Source organism: Pristiophorus japonicus, chromosome 11, assembly GCF_044704955.1.
Source record: "Pristiophorus japonicus isolate sPriJap1 chromosome 11, sPriJap1.hap1, whole genome shotgun sequence".
NCBI lineage: Eukaryota > Metazoa > Chordata > Chondrichthyes > Pristiophoridae > Pristiophorus > Pristiophorus japonicus.
This window is the reverse complement of record NC_091987.1, coordinates 188,228,681-188,247,099: the sequence shown is the minus strand read 5'-3', so window position 1 is coordinate 188,247,099 and position 18,419 is coordinate 188,228,681. Positions and strand designations below refer to the sequence as shown.

Genomic DNA, 18,419 nt, shown 5'->3' with positions numbered 1-18,419 from the left:
AAGAACCAACACAGATGTGCAGATTGAAAGCATTCAGGACTCTGACACGAGACCTTCAAACAATGCAAGGCGAGTGCTCCCGAGAGGAAAAATGGACATGGATTGAGGCAGGAATTAAGCTATGCGAAGATGGTGTCTGGAGACAAAGAGTTACCGACAAGCCAGTTGCGCCACAAGCGCTTATGCCTTTTTTAGCCCAACAGATCCACTTGTGGGGACACTTGGCCTCACAACAGATGACGGCACGGTTCCAGAAAAGCTGGTGGGGTCGGGGATTTAAAAAACATGCCCAGCTGGTAACAGACCGCTATGTGCTCTGCCAGAAAAATAATTCTGGACCCATCACGGTAATGCCCCAACTGAGGCCCCCTGCCCCTGTCGGACCATTCCAGCATCTGCAGATTGATTATATATCTCTTCCTTCATGCCAAGGATACACTAACATTCTTGTCATGGTCGCCAGATTCTCTAGATGGGTAGAAGCTGTCCCAACTAAAAGAGCCACAGCCAATCACACTGCAAAGGTCTTGTGTAAGGATTACATTCCCCGATGGGGAGTTCCGAGTAGCATTGACTCAGATCAGGGAACACACTTCACAGGTGCTGTCTGCCAAGAAGTCTGTCGGTTACTGAACATTACGTGGGATTTACACTGTCCTTATCATCCACAATCATCAGGACAAGTAGAGCGAATGAATCGAACTCTGAAACAACGGCTTGCCAAATATCACCAAGAAGGAACACCATGGCCCCAGGCACTACCAATAGTGCTATGTAGCATAGGGCAACCCCGAACAGAACTACAGGTCTAAGCCCATTTGCAATTATAACAGGAAGACCCATGTCGCTGCCAGGAACTATCGATTTACGGAAAGCTGATGTTCACTTAATGAGTGACACTTTGTTATCATACTGTCAGGACTTAACCAATGCTATTAGTTCTGTTTCCCGACAGGTATCGGCAGCTTGGGGTAATCCACCCGAAGGAGGACACGACATCATCCCGAGAGTCTGGGTGTATGTGAAAAAGTTGCATAAAGAACCTTTGGGTGCCAAGTGGGAGGGACCTTATCAAGTGTTATTGACCACCCAGGCAGCTGTTAAAGTCCAAGGAAAGAAAGCCTGGATCCACGCTTCACACGTTAAACGAACACCCGTAACTGAAGCTGAAATCTAATAAGGACAATTACTTTTTGCGAAAATGTATAAATTTACTGTATTATTGATTGTAGGTATTCTAGGCATAGGCCTACTTCTTACTAGCCGACCCTCTGCACCAAAGGAAAATAGTAGAGTACCAAGGGAATTACATGTAAATTGTTTGTTTATGTTGATTAAATGTTGTTGCGACCAGGCGGCTGTAGCTGCTGTCCCGCAGGTGAGACACCTTGCAGGTCCCAGCAGACCATCTGTACGTGGCACAGGAGTATGTTATGCTTCAGGAAAGGTGGTTTACTGGTTGAATTAAGATATTGATTTGGATTAAATTGGAATAAGGTTAATTAACCTACTAAAACCAGACTTCCATTGTGGCCACGATGGAACTCGGATTGGTGTAAATTTGTGTGGAAGCTACTAGTCCGGACATGTGGCGAAACACATCAACAAATTTTAGAAGGAAACTCTATTAGCATGTATGAAATTATTTTGTAGAATGTTTAACCAGTGATACCTGATGTTTTATGATTCAGTTTGTGAAAGAATCAAAGGGGGGATTGATCGAGAATTCAAACAGGCTAATTTCGACAGACTGTGAAAATTCACAGACCCCCAAGTCAAGGCTGCTACATGTAGTTCGGCATGTTGCATTAACTCATCAATCAACTTGTCATTTTCGGACCTTGGGTAGCGAGCCAATAAAACGTTAAAAGACTTTCAATTGAGCCAATAAGGTCAAAGAAGGCGAGTTCTTTTCTGTAAATTGATCCAGGTATAAAATACAGCCATTTTGACCATGTGTCTCAGTGAGATAAAGAAACTGGCAATCAGCCAGCAGTTTGTTGCTCTCTGCCAAGATTAAAAAGTTAAAACTACCATCGGAGTTCGTATTTCATTGGAAATTAAGAGATCTAACAGTAATCTAGTTTGTTAACTTTCTACGTCCGTAAGGTGAAACAAGTGATCTTGGATGAAAACAGATGTTAGATGAAAGGGATTGCCCTCCTGGGGAGGTGAGCAATTAAAGTAACAGCTTCTGAGAAACTAAGCTGTTACCAGAAGCATCAGCCAACGCACTGACATACTTGCTGTGCACAGTATCTGCTATGACCTTTTCAACAGAGCTATTTCTAAAGAATGATAGACAGCTAAAACTCTACAAATAAGGTGAAATGAGAGTCTGTGACCATATTGAATAGTACTGAGCCAGGAAACCTTGCCTCTTTAGGTTTAAAACATGGCAATCTGATTTTGCTAACTAGTTTCATGGTTATATTGAGCAAAGAACACTACATTTTAATTGATCGCCAATATTACGGTTGACAGCTAACAAAATTAATTCTGAACACACTGAGCCTTGGTTTCTCGATCACCGCAGGACATCGAACCAAGATTTTGTTCCTAATGCAGTTAAAGTCCACAGTACATCTCATCACTTTTGCTACCTGCTGAGAACATGCGACAGTTTCCACTACTCTTGTTGCTGCCTCCACTGCTAAAATATTAAATTTAAATCACTGACGTTCTTAATGTCTGTTTCCCTGCCCTCAGCCACAAGGTTTTTACCTGCTACAGCTGCAGACTCCATTTTTTGCAATGAACGGCACACAGAAACAACTTGAAGTCTAAATAATCTCAAAAATGTATGTGCTTGCTTCCCAGCTTCTCTATTCAGATTGTATCTGCTGGGCTGACAGAAGATTGTGCTGTATTTTACTTTGTACCTTTGAACAAGGTTGGGGAGTTGAAGACTCACCAGGGGGTCACAGTCTAAGGATAAGGGCAAGCCATTTAGGACTGAGATGAGGAGAAACTTCTTCACTCAGAGAGTTGTTAACCTGTGGAATTCTCTTGTTGATGCCAGTTCATTGGATATATTCAAAAGGGAGTTAGATATGGCCCTTACGGCTAAAGGGATCAAGGGGTATGGAGAGAAAGCAGGAAAGGGGTACTGAGGTGAATGATCAGCCATGATCTTATTGAATGGTGGTGCTAGCTCAAAGGGTCGAATGGCCTAATCCTGCACCTATTTTTCTATGTTTCTATTTTTCTATGACTAGGGGGCACAGTCTAAAAATGACAACCAAACCGTTCAGGAGTGAAATGAGGAAATATTTCTACACACAAAGGGTGTGGAAGTTCGGAACTCTCTGCCGCAAACAGCAATTGATGCTAGATCAATTGTTAATTTTAAATCTGAGATTGGTAGATTTTTGCCAATCAAAGGTATGAAGGGATATGGGCCAAAGATCGGTAATTGGAGTTAGGTTGCAGATCAGCCATGATTTCATAGAATGGCAGAACAGGCTCGAGAGGCTGAATAGCCTACTCCTATTCCAACGTTCCTCTGTGAGCCAGTAGCATCAAGTTATACTGTCAGCTCTGCACCATTCTTTACTCAGGCAAAATGCAATTCTGTCCGATGCACTTAATGTTAAAATGTACAGGTGATCCAGTGGACTATTTTCAATCTTATTTAACTTTATTTTCAATTTTTTTTCAATGGGTTCACATTGGTTGCTGATACATTGTAGTGTGAAGACCAAGTACTGTGAAACCACAATTATGCTGCACAAAAACGGTGCTGCATCAGAGCAGAACCTGCAGCTCAATAACTCTGATAAAACCAGTCATTTTGACGTCTGAAAGTTCACTGTGCCAATAAATTGGCATGGAGTGCAGGATGTTTTCCAGCAACACTGTCACACCTAACAACATAGAATTCTGTCCAGTGCAATTTTCCTGCTAATCCAATATAGATTATTTTTTAAATTGTGTAAGATCTTGGAGATTTCTATGGAAAACATGAGGAAATATAACACTAGTGAATGACTGGAGCACGTAATACAGGTATTGATAATAACCCAACCTTCATTAATATTGCACATCCACCAATTTTGGCATTTAAGCTTTTGATAATCAGATCATCTTTACGCATTAATAAGAACATAAGAACATAAGAAATAGGAGGAGGAGGTCATACGGCCCCTCGAGCCTGCTCCACCATTCAATACGATTTTGGCTGATCCGATCATAGACTCAGGTCCACTTTCCTGCCCGCTCCCCATAACCCTTATCCCCTTATCATTTAAGAAACTGTCTATTTCTGTCTTAAATTTATTCAATGTCCCAGCTTCCACAGCTCTCTGAGGCAGCGAATTCCACAGATCCACAACCCTCTGAGAGAAGAAATTTCTCCTCATCTCAGTTTTAAATGGGCAGCCCCTGATTCTAAGATTATGCCCTCTAATTCTAGTCTCCCCTATCAGTGAAAACATCCTCTCAGCATCCACCTTGTCAAGCCTCCTCATAATCTTATACGATTCGATAAGATCACCTCTCATTCTTCTGAATTCCAATGAGTAGAGGCCCAACCTACTCAACCTTTCCTCATAAGTCAACCCCCTCATCTCCAGAATCAACCTCGTGAACCTTCTCTGAACTGCCTCCAAAGCAAATATATCCTTTTGTAAATATAGAAACCAAAACTGCACGCAGTATTCCAAGTGTGGCCTCACCATACCCTGCACAACTGTAGCAAGACTTCCCTGCTTTTATACTCCATCCTTTTTGCAATAAAGGCCAAAATTCCATTGGCCTTCCCGATCACTTTCTGTGATTCATGCACAAGTAGCCCCAGGTACTGCAGCAGTTTGCAATCTTTCTCCATTTAAATAGTAACTTGCTCCTTGATTATTTTTTTTGCCAAAGTGCATGACCTCACACTTTCCAACATTATACTCCATCTGCCAAATTTTTGCCCACTCACTTAGCCTGTCTATGTCCTTTTGCAGATTTTTTTGTGTCCTCCTCACACATTGCTTTTCCTCCCATCTTTGTATCGTCAGCAAACTTGGCTACGTTACACTATGTTAATGCAGCCCAAATAATTATATCATTACAATAAAGACAAAGTAAAACTATAAAATTGCGAAAATAAATCAGATGTGATATCCAAGCCAGTGTAAATATATAATGGAAAATATGGAAATATGAAAAGGAGATAACTTGTTAGCCATAGGAAACAAGTTGAATGCAATGAAAAGGCTGGATATGTTGTAAATTGTTTGGAATGACTAAAATGGCTTCTACTGTTAAAGACATTTTAAATAAGAATAAACTTATTATTGACCAGATGTGGTTTTACCCATGAGCTTCATTCAATGGATTTAACTGTTCATTTGTGTTTGGCCATCATTTTTGAATCAGAAAATACTCCACGTGAACTGATAATATAGACTGACATCAAACTGTGACAGTCTGGTCTATTGCAGTACAAACTGCTACACAATTCTGGCATTAAAAGCTGTATGCAGGATAAGAATTAGATCCATGCTAGCTCATTTGCAGATGCCATACTCTTTCACAAAACAGACAAAAATATCAGCAATGTAGAATTTGAAGGTGAAATGTTCCTTTTTCTTCAACTTCTTGGCAATTGTCTGTCCTCCTCTCCTGAAAATGTTGACTTTATTGGGGTATGGTCCCATCACTGGTAATCCTCTTGTATCTCACCCAATACCCTATTATTCATGAGGGAGCCTTGACAGTAAATGTCAGATTTAGCAGGCAATTCAACGATGTGGCACATGACAGCTGAAGAAGATTTTGCCTTCAATCGATGAAGAAGATTCAGATGCGGACAAGTCTTCCAATCCCACCTTCCAGACCAAGAGCATTGGGGTGAGGGGGGAGTGGCAGGGGGAGGGGGAGGATGAAGCCCCCACTGTTGTACTCACTCTGGAGGAGGTGCAGGTGCTACCCATTGAGGTGGCAGCCCCTTTCCTGAGTGGTACGAGTGTTGGCATATTCCATCGTTTCTCTTAGTCCGAGACTGGGGATTCCAGTGGGGCGCAGCGAGCCACACCCAGGGCTCTACTGTCTGAGGCTGCAGGTCCCAGTGGAATGCAATGAGCCACACCCAGGGCCCCACCGTTCGAGGCTGCGGGTCCCAGTGGAATGCAATGAGCCACACCCAGGGCCCCACCGTTCGAGGCTGCGGGTCCCAGTGGGATGCAGCGAGGCACACGCAGGGCCCCATCGTCCGAGTCTGTGGGTCCCAGTGGGATGCAGCAAGCCACACCTAGGGCCCCACCGTCCGAGGCTGCAGGTCCCAGTGAGATGCAGTGAGCCACATCCACCGTGAGGAGGGGAAGGAGAGCTCGACAGCGCTCTCCTGAGGTGCAGGATCTAATAAGTGTGGTTCAGATAATGGCAATGAGTGCGGAGAGCTTTGACCTTGTGCGATCACTCCTGGACACCATCAGTGAGGTGGGTGATGAGGTATCGGAACTGTCAGGAGAAGTAACAACGCTCTCACGAGAAATGGGAACACTGTCCGGGCATATGAGGGAGGGAATGTCACAGGTAGCTGATACAATATCGGTGAACATGAGGGAGGAAATTTTACAGGTAGTTGAGACACTGTCATGGCACATGAGGGAAGGAATGTTGGAATTCGATGCTGCAATTATGGAACACCCCCAGTCCTCGCACCCATTGACAGAATCAAATGCCACTCACACTTCAATCCCCAGACCAAGCCGGGCCTTCCACATTCCTGCCTGTCCACGCCCCCCCATCAAGAAGTGCGCATTACCTGAGATGCTCGAAAAAATAAGCTTGGTACTAATCTGAGGAACGCTGTGCCACCATCTGCAAGCAGGGGTGAAGTTACCAAGACCAAGCGCAGCGGGCGGTCGTAGAATAAGGTGGAGGAGAGATGGGTGCAGCCTTTCTTTGCTGCTGCTGTTTTTGTTGTTATTATTATTGTTGTTACTGTTCTCAAATTAAAAGGTTTTTGTAAGTTATGTAAATTTACAAGTTTTAAAGTTTGTAAGTGATCTGAAAGTTTGTAAATGATCTTAACTGAAAACTTTGAAGTTTGATACAAGAATATTTTTCTTCAAGTTAAGTTAAGTACAAACAAGTGTTTGTTAAACTTTGGAATAAAATATATTTAAATTATAACTGATTCATTTCCATTATTTGTTCCATTAACACAACACAACATTACGGAACAGTCCAAACAGTAAACATGGTCCGTGTGGAATAGTTGCTGCTGAGCCTTCAGGCAGCAAAGCATTCACGAATGAGCTGCTGGCGCAAGGCTCGAGCAATCGTTAAAGGGGCACGACGGCCTTCGCTCCCCCGCCGTCGTGCTCCGGGTTACGTTAGTTGCATGGCTTCCTCGTCCTCATCTTCCTCATCATCATCTGCATCTTCCTCCTCATCATTAGCCCCTATCACCTCAGGTGGATCTTCTACTACCAGCTGCTGCTGCCTCATGATGGCTAAGTTATGCATCATGCAGCACACAACAGTGAGCTGACCGACAATCTCAGGGGAGTATTGCAGGTAGCCTCCGGAATGGCCCAGGCATCAGAAAAACTGCTTCAAGATGCCAATGGTCCTCTCTATTTTGCTGCGTGTCACTATGTTGCATTCCTGGTCAGCTTACGTCCGGGTTATGCGTAGGGGCGTCATGAGCCAGGCGGCGAGGCCATACCCTTTGTCTCCCAGTAGCCAGCTCTGCCCTTCTGGCAGCTGCTGAAACATGGCAGATATAGCGATCTCACGTAGGATGAACGCATCATGGGTGCTCCCAAGGTATCTCACATCAACTAACATGATGCAATGCTTGTCGTCACACATGAGCTGCAGATTAATGGCGTGGAAGCCTTCTCTGTTCCTGTACTTCTTGGAATTCTCCAAAGATGCTCGCAAGGTGATGTGGGTACAATCAATGCAGCCCTGTACCTTTTGGAAGCCAGCAATCCTGGGGAAGCCCACAGCCCTGTCACGCATTGCCTGGGCGGTCATGGGGAACTTTATGTCGTCATTCTTCCGGGCATATAGTGCAGCAGTCACCTGCCAAATGCAGACAGGTGTTGCATGTTGCGAAATGCCGCACGCATCCCCAGTTTTGGCCTGGAATGATCCAGATGCATAGAATTAAAGTGCAGTTGTAATCTTCACTTCAACTGACAAAGCTGTCCCCCTGATGCTTCTAGGTTGCAGATCTGCTTTTACTAACTCATAGATCTGGGTTACAACTTCTTTGCAGAAATGCAGCCTTCTCACACAGTCTGCATCATTCAGGTGCAGGTACGAACGCCTGTCTTGATATCCCCAATGTGTGTAAGGCCTCTTGCCCATCATATTACGTGCTCTGAGGTTCCACATGCGATGATGTCTAATCAATCTTCTCCTCCGCAGCACTATCATGCAGAAGGCGTGCACGAGGTATGGCATTGTCCATATTGCCCTCATAATTAAATTGTAGCTTTGCAAGAAGTTCAAAACAGCAGGACAAAGGACTTAAAGGTTCTTTCCTCTCTCTCTCTCTCCCCCCAAGGTCGACGCCTAGTATTGACCACATCCTGGTTTGCGCATGCGCAATAGGTTTGCTTAGAACGGGAAGCTAGGCATTCAATGAAGACATTTGGGGCAACAATGTAATTTGCAATTCTTTAATTTTAGATTTTTTTTCCAAAGTACCACCCTACCATCGACCGAATGTCTCCTCACTGGGCTCGAGGGTCAGTCGGCAGAATCGCTCCCTCACCCAGGCACAGGGGCTCGGCGTCCACCAACCCTGACCCACCCCCTGGACTTCTTTTAAAGCCGAGCCCCGAGCCCCTGTGTCCGGACGAGGGAACAATTCTGCTGGCCAACATCCAACCCTTGAGCCCGGTGAGGAGACATTCGGTGGTAAGGTGATACTTTGAAAAAAAAATCAAAAATTGAAGAATTGCATTAGACTTCTATTTTCTCCCTTTTGACTTTGAAAAAATTAAGCTTCATGATGCATATTCTTTGTCTTCTTAACTTCCTCCAACACTTGGCATAAAAACAATGGTGTCTTTCTGTGTCTATTTTTTAAAGTGAGCTGTTTTTTCTTCAGTGCCCAGAAGGTTTTTTGGGATTGGTCACATACGCCTTACTCGGAAAAATGTAAGTTGGCCAAACTTGCTTAAATGTGAAAAACTAGCGCATACATCAGGTTACGCCCCCATGATGCAAAAAATACTAACCTAAAAAAATCGTAAGTAACTGAGTTTCGCTGCTGCGGAAACTTTGGGGAAACTTGGATATTTAAATTTACGTCAAAAAAACGGCGCAGATAACTGGGGAAAATTGAGCCCAGAAACGCAGAATAAAATTATTCTGCTCCTTTGTTTCTTCATCCCAACATCAGAAGAACCCCATCAACCTGATGCTACACATGCATCGTGTGTTGATTCTGAGACTGGGTCACACTGATGAGGACAAAATTAAAAGAAAAATCTCCATTGTCATTCTGTATTTGTGGGACATAAAATTTTGATTGTGTCGGTTGAGCAAGGAATACTGTAACTCCTAATAGCTGAGAGAACACTTGTGAATGTCAGATCTTCCTCAGAACAGCGCACACAGTAATTATCACTTGTCACTTGGCTATTGCTTTATGTGCAAGGAACAGATTATCCTACTCCAACCCCATAGGTCTTTTTCGAGCTGTTATGTTTGTAGGAAATGAGAAAGTTTGTCTAATAAGCTTCAATTAATTTGGCACGCAACTTCCCTGCAAAAAAAGTGATGGATCTGTATGTGGTTCGGCAGTTTGTTCAGGCAAGTGATTTCTGTGAACATATTTAGCACGGAAGAGCAGGAACTCACACAACAATATTTCATTGTGATCTCTCCTGGTTAGCACTGGAGTAATTAAACCCTTCCAGCTCACCTAGGCAAATGCTCAACCAAAAATGAAGCCAATTATAATTTCTGACATAAACAGGGAATGCTAGAAATGGATAGACCAATTTAACTGTAAATATATAAGTTCAGTTTCATTTAGACTAGTGGGCTTTCCCAAAGGATCAATGTATGACATGCCCTGAGAGTTGCCACAAACCTTTGCAAATTGCTCACGCAAAATCCCAGAAAAAAGCCTCAGGCAATGAAGCAATAGATAACATAATGCAGTGCATAAGTCAGCTATTGTCAGCTTTTCATTTGGTCCAGATGTTTCCTAATTTCCTTCCCTTGTCTCATGAAGTATGAAAGAGCAGGGAAGAAATGGACTGTCCAGAATATGTGATCGGGCAGTGAGTGGCTCTTGGATGGAGTGAGGAGTTAGGAAAGCATGGGTGGGGTAAGATGATGGTTGGGACCGGAAATGGAGGAATGGGTGCTCAGGTGGCTTGGGGTGGGAGGAAAGAAAGGTGACATTGAATGCTTTCCTTCTATAGGCATTTCACAATATGAAAGACCTGTTTTGTTTAAACTGCTGTTAAAGTAATACAGGGCTTTATATCGGGAAAGCCCTATAGAGAATCCCTGATCTGTTGCACACTGCTGGAAATACGCCCTCACTGTGAGTAGAAATTATTTAAGTAATTAAACTAATTCCTCTCTCAGCAGAAACCATCTTTTAATGCTGCTCAATGCGGGAACCCAAGACAGAGACTCACATTGGTTGGGGAACGGAATCTGGATGATAGAAGGAGTTGCAGCAGCCAGTACAGACTTGTGGTCTGGGTGGATGCTCGGGGCAGCAGTGAAATTTCTCATGATTCCGTAGGGAAAATCTTTAAGGTATCACAGCCCCACAATAGTCTTCACACAGCTGGTAACTTTCGGGGAAAATCCACGGATGTGCAAAGTTCCAACAAACAGCCGACCGAGAACCACGGGTAAGAGGGAGTGGGGAGACGGCTGTGGACAGACAAAGAGAACATTTGAAACCGATTCCTGAGGCAGAAAGCTGGGAATCTTAGAACAGGAGGGTTACAATAGTGCCATCACACCTGGGAGAACAAACTCTGCTGGGAGGACCAGAGTTCAGGCAGGAAGAATCAGACAATCGGAGGTAAATCTAAGAAGTAGGCATGAGAAATAATGTCGCAAAATCTGAATGTTTTAAACACAACAACCAGCCATAATGGAAATAGTGTGACAGAAGGATCTTGCTGGGACTATAGAAATTGTATAGACATTTAGGCATTGAGGGAACACTATCATAAGGTGAAACTCGCTACTACAGGGAGTGGCTGAAGCGAATAGTATAGATGCATTTAAGGGGAGGCTAGACAAGCATATGAGGGAGAAGGGAATAGAGGGTTATGCTGATAGATTTAGATAAGGAAAGACGGGAGGAGGCTCGAGTGGAGCATAAACACCGGCATGGACTGGTTGGGCCGAATGGCCTGTTTCTGTGCCGTATATCCTATGTAATCCTATAAATTATGGAAAATGGCAAATTGTGCTGAGGATTGCAATGGAATGCAGGAGGTCATGGATAAGCTTTCACGGCGAACAGGTAAGTAGCATATGCAGTTTATTATAGAAATGGATTAGAGGATCAGAGGTACTTTGGTATGCAGTAACACGAGTCATTAAAGGTGGCAGTACAGGTAGATTATACCATAAAAAAAGCAAGTCAAACTTTGATTTTGTATCTCGAGGCATAGGGCTAGAAATTCGGTTTCGCATTACCGGTTGGGGCATTAACTTTTGAGAAGTTGAAAGTTTAGTGACAGGCGCTAATCAATCTCACTGCCCACAAAATTCAGTCTCAGAGCACAAAGAATGCAGGGGAGCGTTAAATCAGGCACTAATGGGGTAGGGTGAGTGGCGTTAGGCTCCAAGCAATGATGAATATGAGGTGCTGTGTAATCGGGAGTGAGCATTGGCGAAGGCGCCTTCCAGCCATTAAAGGGAAGGGTCACTGGAGTCTGCACATTAGCCCCCAATAATTCGGGGACTGCAGAACGGTGATATGCTGTGCGACTAAGCAGGCTTTATTTGGCCGCAGATACATCCTGTGTTCTCTGCCACTTATAACTGACCTTTGAAACGGAAGTTCCTTGACAGCTGTGATGTAACCCTTTAAGTAGTGCCCCGCCACGCCTCCATTCCCTGGCAAGGTACGGGGCGCTTCTGAAGTTTGCAGATCAGGCATCCAGCGAGCGTTACACACTCACTGACGTCACAATCTGCCTGGTGAAGGGTGCCAAGGTGCTAACTCTTACGGCGGTACGTGACCGGTGAATTTATCATGCAGCGCAGGATTCACCCCGCCATTGCGTTCCTGCCTAAGCGCCCCATTAATGTCCCCGCCAGGTGCTAACTAGGGGTGCAAACATGCAAAATTTCACCCCCATAGAGTGCAAAAACAAAGAGGTAATATTGAATTTCTACAATAACCTTGTTGAACTTCAGCTGGTATAATAGTTTTGGGCAACCAACAGATATAAAAACAATTAAAATGGGTACACAGATTCCACTGGGATGCTATTATAGGGATAAGGGGTTACCAGTTATTCTGAGAGATTTGAGAAATCAGGGCTACTTTCAGTCGAGCTGAGGAGTGACATGTTAGAGGTCTTCAAAGATTATAAAAGGTTTTTAAAGTAAATACTGATAGATTGGTTTCACTGGTTAGCAAGATGGTAATGAGAATACAAAAATAATTAAAGGGAGGTTAGAAACATTTCTTTACATAAAAAGTGGTTAAGAATGAGAACTTTTCTGCCAGCAATCATAGTTGAAGCAGATTCCATAAATACTTTTAAAAGAGAATTAGGTTATGTGACTCATGTGCAGAGAATCACCAATGCAAACTTGATGGCCCGTTTTTGTGTTCGAATATTCTATGATTCTATGTATAAGGAAAATATTGTAACAGTTTTGCAAACCCAACATTATTGTAATTTTCTGACATCTCTGAACCCTTCAGATTGAAGCAGTTCATGGAAAAACCTGAATTTCAAGAAAGGTCAATGCAATACACTGAATTTCCTGGCACCAGGTACTAATTTGTTTTTAACATGCTATGTATGCATTTAAAAGTGGATGCAATTCACTCACTGAGAGCAGTCATTGCATGGTTTGGAGAGTCAGCCAGCACCCTGTTATTACCAAATAAGAATGTCACACTGCTGGTTGAAGTACACAGGAAAGTGGAAATCTCAAATTGACAAGGCTTTTTAAATTGTAAGAATTCGTAGAAATGTGTTCTCCAGCGATAAAACTCCCGGGGGTCAAAAGTTGTCTGATAAATATGTAGTGCTGGATACTTATCATACAGATAAGGATGGTGACACTGGGGAGGGAAATCACAAGCAATACCATGGCACCATGGAACATGTGGCTATCCAGGGGTTAGAAGAGAAAAGGCAATTAATAATTGGAAGGAGTTTGTAACACCATCAGAGTCCGAATTGCCTCCTAGGTGCTGGGATATTGGGAGTAGCAGAATGGTCAGAGAAGATTCTGGAAAGATTGGGTAAATAACAAGAAGTGGTAGTTCATCGTGGAATTAATGACACAGTGAAGAACAAAATGGTGGACTTGCAAAGGAGGTTTGAGAACTTAGATATTAAAGTAAAAAGCCGCATCTCAAGCACAGCAAACTCAGGATTGCTCCCAGTGCCAAGGACTCGCAGTACTCGGGAGAACTCCTTCTAATGATTGATTGCTTTAGTTAAGCAGCAGCAGATTAGACACATCATTACATTACATTTTCCCTATCATTGAGGCGATTTCTGGAGCTTTATAGATGGGATGGGCTGCACCTGACCAGAACTGATACCAATGTCCTTGCAGCAATGATAAATGGAACAGTTAGAGATATTTAAATTAGTGGTGTAGGGGTGGAGAAAATCTTAAAAGTATTGTTGGGAGGGTCAAAGAATAAGTGTAGTGATGGGGCAAAGCAGTCGAAATAGTAAGCTTGGGGATATAGAGAGATGCACTTTGGGTAAACCAGGAAAGAGAAGTTAGAGAGAGAATAAGAGGCTACTGTTATGAAAGAAAAACTTGCAAATTGGGATTTTTTTTTTGCGGAACAGCAAAGATTAATAGATGATCTAATAGAGGCTATCAGGATTATGAAAGAATTTCCGGTGGTAGATAGTGAAAGACAATTTCCACTGGTTGGCAAATTGATAACAAGTAAGAACGGCATTTTTTTTTCTAATTTGCTTCGCCCTTTATTTTAATTTGGGGTTTTGTCAGCCAGTACTTTTTTAGGATTATGGGAGCAAAGTGTGGCTTCAATACTAAATGTCAGGGATTTTTTGTACTGTATGTTGCAGTGGGAGAGAGAAATGAGGCAGAAAAAAAGATGAATGCACTTGCCTCATTGTATCTAATTATGCAAAGTATGTTAAATATATTATTGAATATATTAGCATGAATGATCTATCCCCATTTTTTTCTAGCCCCCTCCACATAAAATATATTCCCAATGAGAAACAAAGCTGGAACTTTGTTGACACCCAAGAGTAAGGTTAAAAACACCAGGTGATTATTGTACATTAAACAGTGCTCTCTGCTCACCAGCACTTTTGTCAGCTGAGGAGCACAAGGGAGGAGAGGCTTTCCAGTTACATTGTTATATTTTTTTCAGTACAATGATAAGCCGACCATTTGCTTTTGATTTCTAACTGGGTGACAGCTATAATAATCTTTACCATGATCAACCTCTAGGTCCCATTTGTGTTGCTAAACCAAAAGCCTGGCACTTAACATCTTATCTGGCAAGGTGAAAAGTCATATGGGACACCAACATGTCACTTGTCAGCTATTCAGGTTTAACAAGGGAATTAAGTTATGATGTGAATGGCATTCAGAATAAAGAAACCCAAGTATGTGAGATAACAAGTACAATTATAACTGGAAAAGGCTGGTGATTGAAGGAAACAATTAGGAATTCTAGACATTGGGACTACCAATCAGAGAGATCCCTATACATTAGGGATATCCAATCAGAGGAATCCCTAGACATTGGGGATGTCCAATCACAGGGTTCCTTAGACATTGGGACTATACAATCAGAGAGATCCTTAGACATTAGGGATTTTCAATCACAGGGCTCCTTAGACATTGGGCGTATCCAATCAGAGGTGTTCCTAGATATTGGGTGTTGTCGATGCAGACTATGAATGTACTCTATGTGTCGTCACTGTGAGATTGCATACTTGTTTACCTGATGTACTATCAATAAGGTTTTATACTGTGTACATACATGCTGGCAACACTAGAGGGCGTAACTGGTGGAGACCGGAGGTTTCCTGCCCTGGCAGCAGGGCCCTGTATAAAAGGCTGCACATCATGCTGTTACAGCACTCCGGAGTTTGGAATAAAGGACCAAGGTCACTGCATTTTGAGTACAACACATTGGGAATATCCAATCAGAGGGATCCCTAGACATTGGGACTATCCAATCACAGATGAAACCTCTCATTTTACAAACTATTATTATTGCAGAATGGGAATGCTTTAGAGATTCTGAGAAAAGTTAAAGGAAAGGTGCCAATCAATTTTAAACTATTTAGGTGCAATCTCCATGTAGACTCTCTGATCTCTTGCATAACTTTGGTGGAAGATCAATGGAAACCTAACACATACAATATAAAGTTTACATCATTGCTCTGGTGTTTCCACTGAACTGCTACCAAAGTTATTGTGACCTGTACAGGTGAAAAATGAATTAATTCTGAGACCAAAATTCAAATAAGTCGTTGGTTGCAGTAAAATAAAAATAAAATGTCTGGAATCTGAAGTTTTCTTTTAGGTTTTCAGTCCTCAAGTATTATCCTGATTCGTCCCTGTTCCTTTATACAGTTATTAATATATTTGTATAATGATTCTGTATTAATTAAAATGCTAAATTTCATCACGAGAATGAGTGAACCAAAGTTTTATTTGCTCCCTCATCAAATTGAAACATTTATTGACTTGTTGAGATTCGCATTTCTGGGGCAGAAAGACTACCGAGATCCCAAGATTCACAGTGGAGTAGGACTCTTTTAAGGGCCATATATTGACTATTTTCCTGTGCAGCAGATTCTTGTTTCCAAAATAGCACATAGCAAAATCACTCCAACAATCTGGTGCTGTTGCGAAACATGGTGCTCGATAAGCAGCAAGGAATTTACAGCCAGTCATCCAACATTTAAGTTTGTTATTTCAAGCAATGAGTTAAAAAAACTTTGGAATTAAATAATAATATTCAGCAGTGTCAAAGAATATGCCTTGTGATGAGGCCACAGTGTTGGGGCTATATCCTGCCTGTAATAGGGTCAGAGAGTACATTAAACCACAAGGCTATTGTGATTACAGAAAATGTAGACAGGCTATATCTCCAGACGAGGTAATTTGTCCAATGTCATCAGCCAAGCCCTGTAGTTAGTAAATAGGACAAATAATCTGGTGATGAATCAGGAATAAAAATGTGGCTGCTGTATGAATAACCAATTCCAATAGAGGTCAGTACTGACGAGCAAAAATTAGGTGAGAAGAGAAAAAAAGCAATTTTTAATATGTATCAAAAATGAAATTGCCTTGGGTGCTAATGGGAAAAATTGGATTTTGAAAGCTTGTCCGTATAGACTCAGCTTATGTGAAATTGGAACTGTATCCACAAGGAGTGTGTTCTTCTGAGTTTTGATTGTGTGGTAATCGTGTCTCATTGAGAATGACCACTTCAGCCTTTAATGGACAATTTATTTGAGATATTCATTTTAAAATAAAAATAAGATGATTATTTTTCAATTTCTTCGAGTAGGTTTATCGATATATTTAGATATAAATAAATACTTCAACTTTCATGAATCAAATTAGCATTCACATTTCAAACCACTACCCATAGAGATATATGTTCAAGAGACTGATTTTCCAGTTTAGGGAAGGAAGGGTTAGAACAATCCTAAATGGCCCCTTCAATCGATGTTCAACTGTGTTTGATTCTAAAGATACTGAGGCTTTTTTGCAGTCATGTCGGTTTGTATGTTACTAATATTAACAAGTTTAAATTTATAACATTGCTTTTACAGTTTTCGAAGTCTAATGGCCCAGTTGGATGGAAGGGGCCTTTGTGATATATTCAAATTTCACAACATCAATTTTTTTTAATGAATCCATTACAAAGAATAGCAAGAGTAAAAAACAGTATGTACCTGTACTACATTTTACATTGTGACTCAAGAACCCAGTCATGAGGCTAAGAGACACAGCATACATTATAATTAAACTTCCCAAAGGACTAGTTGATGAAAAGGAAAATATATCGATGGATGCAATTGTTGAGTAGCCTGCATCATTTCAGGAATGTTTTCTATTTAATAAAGGTTAGTTCCTTATACTGCATTAGGATATAAGAGTGAGTGAAGCAATTAACAGCTCGTGTATATACTTCATAAAACTCTCTCATTCAATGGGAAGAATAAAATGTTGTTCTCATGGATTTCAATTCATAAAAACAAATCATCCTGTAATAGAAGACACAATGCAGTTCTATTAAAGACACCACATATAAATCATTGTCTCTTTATCTCTACAGGCATGGTTAAATTGGAGCTAAAACAGGTTCAATGTGCAGTTATTTGCAATATCTATTTGGAAAGTACTCTGATGAAAATGTAATCAATTATTCAATTTATCAGCTTATCTAAAAAAAATCTAACATTAAGGATTTGATTCCATTGGAAATCATTCAGTGCCTAAAAAAACATCCAGGAATGTTCCCCCCGCCCCCGTAAGATGTAGCAACTATATTTAGATGAAACGATACCACTACAGTATCTAACAGTACAGCTTCTGTCAGTCGACTGGGGGAGCAGGAGGGTAAATTATTAGCCTCTCAGTTCCTGTTAGACTAATGTGAGGAAGGACAGGAGATGTCTACTGTGCTTTAAACCCATGTCCTTTGAAAATTTCCGTTTAAGGTCAAACATCTTACGTGATTACTGCGGGTACCTACCGAAGAGGAGGACACTTGTATTTGAGATGCCAAGTTTGTTCATTGCCACACAGGTGTAGTTTCCATAATCCTCTTCAGAGACATTAAAAAATGTAAGCATGGACATGTCCCCATTTTTCTTAATTTGAACACCATTGCGTCCATTAAAAACCCTGAAAAGTACAAAAAGAACCTTTTAGTTTGACTTTGGCAATACGCCCATCATACGTTTCTGCAGTCCTTTGTGATTAATTTCCATAACCTCCCATTATAGTTAATGGAACAAATTAAGTGGTCCTCAATTGCAACACGAGATTCAAAATACATCAACCTGAGCCTCTGTTGATTTCTAAGAGCCGTATAGTAAAAATGTTCTTTTCTTTACATATTTTCTTATCCAACCTTAAATAAAGCACATTCATTTGAATTCTCAAAGCAACAGAAATTATTTGAACTGGAATTGCATCTCAGTTTGTAAAGGGCTTAGTACTTCAGCCTACAAACTGTTGGTAAATGAGAATTAAAATGTGTA

General features: G+C 41.7%; 1 protein-coding gene across 5 annotated transcripts in view; it reads right to left on the bottom strand.

Annotated features, from left to right (window-relative positions):
* The window catches only part of opcml (opioid binding protein/cell adhesion molecule-like), a 2,007,248-nt gene that overhangs the window by 31,084 nt on the left and 1,957,745 nt on the right, over window positions 1-18,419 (bottom strand). For all 5 annotated transcript variants that reach the window (XM_070894353.1, XM_070894355.1, XM_070894354.1 and 2 more), the window contains one exon: window positions 17,909-18,060. In XM_070894353.1, coding sequence (XP_070750454.1) covers window positions 17,909-18,060 — 152 coding nt within the window. The remainder of the gene's footprint in view (window positions 1-17,908; window positions 18,061-18,419) is intronic.